Source organism: Akebia trifoliata, chromosome 1, assembly GCF_017979445.1.
Source record: "Akebia trifoliata isolate Shusen 1 chromosome 1, ASM1797944v1, whole genome shotgun sequence".
NCBI lineage: Eukaryota > Viridiplantae > Streptophyta > Magnoliopsida > Ranunculales > Lardizabalaceae > Akebia > Akebia trifoliata.
In genome coordinates, this window is record NC_141375.1 from 5,746,313 (window position 1) to 5,753,127 (window position 6,815).

Below are 6,815 nucleotides of genomic sequence, written 5' to 3' on the forward strand. Positions count from 1 at the left end.
TTGTATGTACATGGTTAGGATCGTATGCTATTTCCCAAGTCACCTTTCTTGAGTCAACATAACCTAACCCTTTATATATATATGGGAAGCGTTCAGAAGTCCTAAAGAGAGCCAAACATTGTGTCAAACATTTTTCAAAATAGGGGTTACAAGTTTTGGAATGGGCTGATTTTTTGTGATGATGATCACTATGGTGAAGAGATCATTTTCACCAAATAGCTCATTCTGAAATTTCTAACCCTAATTTACAAGTTAAAGAATTATGGACCATCCATCTTTTGTAAAGCACTTTTCATGGGATTAAAAGTTTCTATATATATATATATATATATATATATATATATATATATCTTATTAGGATTCGTATTATTAATCTATAATTCTAAAACTTATTTGGTACATGTTTTTTGACAATTTTTTTCATTTGGGAAACCCTAAGGACTGTCAATCCTCTCATTTCAGCTGTTTGTTTGATTTGAGGGTACATAGCGTTTTCCAATTTTCAATAGAGTTTTTCGACCACCTTCTTTTCACAATTAAGTGTCCTACATCATTTCCTCAAACTTTCTTTTACATATTTAATTAGTGCCTAAGTCATCTTATCTTGGATGATAAATTATTTCACTCAATTTAAAAAATATTTATGTCTAAATAATTATAATTTTCTTTAGAAAATAAGACCAATGAGAAGATGCAAACTCACAAATTATTTAAATAATTTATACTTAAATTATCAAAAGTTAATTATTTTATCAAAAGATATAAAAGTCCAGTTGACTCAATTGAGTTTTACTTACTCAATCGATATTTACAAAAACACAGGGTGAATCATATCAAATCTTATCAAGATGAGATGACTTAGGCTACTTGGCTTGTTATCAATAGGGGTTAAAAATCAAGCGAGACCGATGTGACTCATCTAAGTAATCTTTAATGATTTAAATATTTATTTTATAAATATTAGTATGATCTTGTGATTAGACATTATCTAATTCACCATATTTTATAATATAAAAAAATTATAAGTTTATAAATGTATTTATAGCGTTATAAATAATTTTATACTGAGTTTAGTGGTTTATCATAGTGGAGACAAGTAACTTGGACGAGTCAACTCGGTAGTTTTGTGGGAACACGATGGAATTAGGAATTAATCATGAGTTGAAAAGGACTAAGAAAGAAATTAGAAAGTTCTTTTTTTTTTAAATTCTAGAAAATAGAATATTCAAAGTATCCTTCACTTGTTGAATGGGGATTCCACCAAAATGACGTGTCGAACGAAGGGGGGAAGTAACCGCCAGGCTCCTAAGAGGATCGTGGGGCGAGCATTTCTCAACTAGAAAATTTAAGTGAGGGCATGTTTGGATATTTTGAGGAAAAGGAGGGGCATTTACAAATAGCGAAGGACACGAAGAAAAAAAAGGTTATGAAAAGGAAATGTGACTCCCCCTGCCCTCCTCCTTTGACGGTTTTCAAACTCTCGCGAGCCATGACTTTGAAGTTTGACCTTTACTTTTCTATCCTTGGACTCTTCCTCTCTCTCTCTCTCTCATTCTTGGTTGCTCTTCCCTTATAAGTTTTAACAGTCTGTCTCTCTCTCTCTCTCTCTCTCTCTCTCTCTCTCTCTCCAATTGTTGCAGCTACTTTTCAACAGTATCTCTCTTCACCTATTCTTGACTGGCTCTTCTTCTTTATTATAGCTACTTTTCAACATATTCTCTCTGTATCTCTATCATAATTTTGTAGATCTGTCTCCATACATACACACACAATCATAAAATCCAAACCCTAAAATCATAAAACAGATATAGTGTGTGTGTGTGTGTGTGTGAGAGAGAGAGAGAGAGAGAGAGAGAGAGAGAGAGAGAGAGATGTTGCACCTTATGGATTCAGTCTTCTTTCTCATTGAAGAAGAGCGTGCTAACTTCCTCCAAACCTTAGGACAAGCTCTTGGTTGCACTTATGTTTGCTTATGGTCCTATTACACTCTCCCATCTAAGTAAGCTTCCCTTCTCTCTCTTTCTATCTCTATCTCCCATTCATTCCATCACTTATTCAGTGATTTTCATCAGCCATTTATTCTCCATGGATGGTTGGTACAACAACACCACCGACACAATCAACCAGCCCAGCTCCTCCTCTGGAACCCTTGCTGGAAGACTCTTCGATGCTTATCGGCAAAAACTATATAGTATGGACAATGGGTATGTCAAAATTTTATTTTTATTTTATTTAAATATCATCATCATCATCATATACCAACCTTATTCCAAGAATTAGGATCTGGAGCCATGTGTCTTCGGTTATTGCAAGTGTGTTCATATCTAATTTTATTTTATCAATTCACATTCTTTCTTTTTTTATTTTTCTCTATATATTTTTTTAGAACTTTCAACTTGCATATTCCTTCTTATTGGGGCAGTAATCGGCCTTCGTTACCGATGTAAAGATTATAAATAAATTTCCATTACATATGTGTAGGTAATGTGTTCTTTTTAATTTTTTCAGTTATGTTCCTGGACTGGCTTTTAAGGAACGTATTCCCTATATGGAGTTGAATGAATTGGAGCTTCTGCAACGGTCTTCAAACGAAACTCAACGGCAATTCTATCAAGTAAGATTTAGTGAAGGAAAGTTTTGAGTTACTTTTGTTAATTGTGATGGTGAGATGCATGCTTATGTTGTTTTTCTGATTTATGCAGGAAGCGCGGATTAAGGTTTGTCGACAAGCAATCTTTACCTTTGTACATGTAGTTTCGATGAATTTGTAAGAGTGATGATCATGACATAATTTCTATGACAGACTGCAGCATTCATGGGGTGCAAAAGCGGAGAGATCGAGATAGGCATGTCAACCCTAAATCCGGTATGAATCAATACATCCATTGTAGGTGTACTGTTATCATGGATTATTGTTTCTCAATTATATTAGGTTTAATTTCTTGATCAGATTAACATGGAAATGGAGATGAGAACCTTGTTCCCTGATGTCTTCCCTCAACAATCTCAATTAAGAGAGCTTCCTCGTACGTCTGATCAGAACAGACCTTCTTCGTCATCTTCATCATTGAGATCATTATCCGTAGGTAGTCCAGAGTATCCACCTAATTTTTTCAATGTGCCCAACACATCTTACATGCCGGAACCCCTCGAGAAAGCACCAATTCATGAGCAACCAATAAGGCCAACATCAACAACAATGTTGTCATACCAGCAAACCACGCAACCCTACAACCTGCTTGGTATTCAATTTCAAAATCCTGAGAGCGATGATGCGGCAATGACAAGAGCCATGCTTGCCGTTATCTCTTCTTCCTCATTGTCACCATCTTCCCGACATCGAACCTATAATTCCGAAGTAAGTCGAGGAACAAGTGCTTTCAAGAAATATATATCTGCTTTAGTCCCAAATGTCCAAATGAAAGCAAACCCACATGGGCAAAATATGTCGAAACGTGCAATTGCTTTGTTGAGAAATATGAATTTAAGGAGGATTGAAGAACAAGCACTAGAACAAGTACAAGGAAATCGTCCAACAACCTCTCAGTTGCATCATAAGATATCTGAGCGCAAGCGTCGAGAGAAACTAAATGAAGGTTTCCAAGAATTGAGATCATTGCTTCCTCCTGGTTCTAAGGTATGGTTAATATTTAGGAAACTTTGCTATATATGCTTAGAATCCTCATATGCGGACACACACACACACACACACACACAAATTCTCATTGTAATCTCTACATTTTTGTTATGGCGCACGACACACAAATTCTCATTTGTGAGATTCTCTATATTTTTGTTAGAACCCACATACACATATAAACCCTCAATTTGTTGATCTCTTTATTTTTGTTAGAACCCACATGCACATACAAACCCTCATTTGTTGATCTCTATATTTTTATTAGAACTCACTTACACATACAAACCCTCATTTGTTGATCTCTATATTTTTGTTAGAACATGCGCATAGGTACACACGAATTCTCACTTGCTATCTTCAATATTTTTGTTAGAACACACACATAATCGCACATACTACCACTAAATAGAAGCCTCCGCTTGCTGGGCCAAAGTGCTGAGGCTTGTTGTGCTCCGGGTTGAAAAACAATAAGATCAATACTAATGTCTTTTCCTGCGCTTTCTTGAATTTGTTTTTGTTTGATAGAAAGACAAGGGGTCGGTGCTATCTAATACTAAGGAGTACTTGAGTGCTTTAAAAGCCGAAGTTTGTGAGCTCCAGCAAAAGAACCAGATGTTGGAGGCAAGACTTCCACATGCAAGAGGAACTAGTGAAGAAGCTATGGGTTCTTCAAATGAAAGGATAGACATTCAGATTACCCAAGCCTCCGAATCAACGTCAACATGTCAAGAACGACATATCGACTTACGAGTGACTGTTCAAGGAGAATGTAACATTATGGATTTGATTATCCACATTCTTGAATTCTTAAAACAGGTGAAGGATGTCAGCCTGGTGTTCATGGAAGCAGACTCACAATCAGAACAAACAAATTCATTCAATCGAATAACCTTAAGATTGAAAATCAAGGTACGCAAAAGTATTACATAGTTTACATTTTAGTTTTTCATTGATCATCGAAGTCCAACCAATATCATCATGAGAAAGCCCTAATACCAAAGATTTGGTGCCAACTGAATGAAACTTATTCTAACATTTAATTATATCGAAAGCCATTTCTTCTGTTAATTCAAGTCTGTTCCCTCCATTATAATACCACAATTGTTCAAATTATTGTTTATTTTGTTTCCTGTCTACTACTTTTGTTATACTATTAATCAATTACTTGAATTGAAAGGATTTGAACAAAAATCAGGTAGGTTTCTAGATTTTGCATCTAACTGATGGAGTGCTTAAGCTATTGAAATAACTAAGGGTTTTTTTTTTTTTCCCAATCCTGAATAAGGCCATTGATTATTTTATGATCAACATTAGATCTTGCTGTAATGGCTTGATCACTCAATTATTTTTAAACAATATCAAAACTATTTCCTAGTGAAATTTATTTTCATAATTTTTCATGAATATCCCATTCATTGTATGTAGTTTTTATCATTTATTTTAAAAGAAAACAACTCATCATGAGAGTATGAAACTGACCCATCATACTTTTAGGCTTACTTTTCAAGTTTTTAGAACATTCATGCACCTCAACCCAAATAAACACATTCAAAAACATTCTTTAGTTGCATTTGATGAAAGATATTCTCTTTTTAAATTGATTTATAATATTTAGTGAGAGATTAAGAGAGGTGGGGGTTGTTGGTTCTCTGCATGTAAGATTTGAATAATTAATTAAACAAATGATACTTTTGATCATGGAAATTACACAGAAGGTGACATCTTTTGCTATGGTGTTGTATATAGGGGAGCGAATGGGACGAGACTACCTTCCAGGAAGCCATGAAAAGGGTGGTTGCTGACGTGGCACAGTGACAAGTGGACCCAACTCATTTTATACACCATCCAATACCATTGAATGTTGCCCAGTTTGACTGATCTTTCTAGAAAGAAGTTCAAAGTTGGCCAACGATCTTCCAAAGACAAGGAGAGAAAAGGTCCAAAAGAAGTTTTGGTCCATTTAAGACCACCACAAGATGTAAATAAGTGGGCCTTGATGGGCCCTACCCACTTGACTTGGAGGGAATGACCCCTACCCATTCGGACACGTCATCACTTAAGGGTTCATAATATTCTTTCCTCTATTTTTTGCCTTTTGGAATAAAATTGTTTTATAGACGGCAGTTTTGACTGTCTCATGTATTATTATTATTATTATTAGACTATTAATAGTGAGTTGTAATTCGTTGTTTTGGCGGTATTTGGGGGTTTGTTTGTTAGCAGGTTTGGTCCTGTTCCTGATAATTAAATTTTGGTTGTTTGTTCAGAGGGAGGCGTTTGTTATAGGGTGATTAGATTTTTGATTCCGAATTCTAATTTTGGATTTTTAGAACCTCATTTTGCTATCTAAGTTTTGAAAATTGATTTCAAAACCTAAAGTCGTTCTCGTTTTTTTGATGAACTTGTTTATATGGTTGAAATACCAAATATAACATACCTAAGAGCAAAAACATCACTTTAGTACTGCTAAAATTGCAAGAAACAGCTCTTGCGATCAAGAATCACTTTTATTGTCCAAATCAAACATAAAGTGGGACTCTAATAAAATCAGATTATGCGGCAAAACACACATAAAGTTTCAAACCTTGTTTGTGTACGTTACCAAATAAATGCGGAAAGCATGCACTTGAGTTCATAAATGGTTAGAATCCAAAAATAGCAAGATGCCAAAAGTGGGTTTGGGAATTGTGAGAGGCTTTAGTGACTAGATCATGGAGTGGGTGACGATGCGAGGACAACAATAGGAATAGGAATCACTATGCCCTGTTTGTTTGCCCTACAAAAAGTCGTAAACATAAACTTTTACAATAATTTGCCAAATCCGGTTGCCTGGATGTAAATTTTTTTGTAGGCCTCATTATAAATATTTGTGGCATTTCACAAAAAATATCAAAAAACACCATAAAACTTTGTGGAACAAAAATCTTAACAAAACTTTACATTTTTATCTTCCTTTTTTTCACACGATTTAAGATCAATCCAAGCTCACCTCTCTCTTTCTCTCTCCTTCCCCAAGATGATTGTTCACATTTTGGTAATTAAAATGAAAAGTGACTGAAATCGTAAATAACTCATTTTCAGCTCACAAAATAGTAATTCACCTATATTTTTGTTTGACTTTGGTGGGCTGCACATATCAACCACCCTAGCACGTGTTAGAAGTTAAATATAGTCA

The 6,815-nt window shown here is 34.9% G+C and overlaps 1 protein-coding gene across 1 annotated transcript; it reads left to right on the forward strand.

The window, feature by feature from the left end:
• Nucleotides 1-1,629: 1,629 nt before the first annotated feature.
• Nucleotides 1,630-5,852, forward strand: LOC147410543 (basic helix-loop-helix (bHLH) DNA-binding family protein). The gene is made up of 8 exons (XM_086443007.1): nucleotides 1,630-1,999; nucleotides 2,073-2,204; nucleotides 2,509-2,614; nucleotides 2,703-2,717; nucleotides 2,804-2,866; nucleotides 2,951-3,637; nucleotides 4,166-4,549; nucleotides 5,387-5,852. Exons 1-8 carry the CDS (start codon nucleotides 1,872-1,874, stop codon nucleotides 5,453-5,455), a joined length of 1,584 nt encoding a protein of 527 aa, XP_086299133.1. The 5' UTR covers nucleotides 1,630-1,871; the 3' UTR covers nucleotides 5,456-5,852.
• Nucleotides 5,853-6,815: the final 963 nt, after the last annotated feature.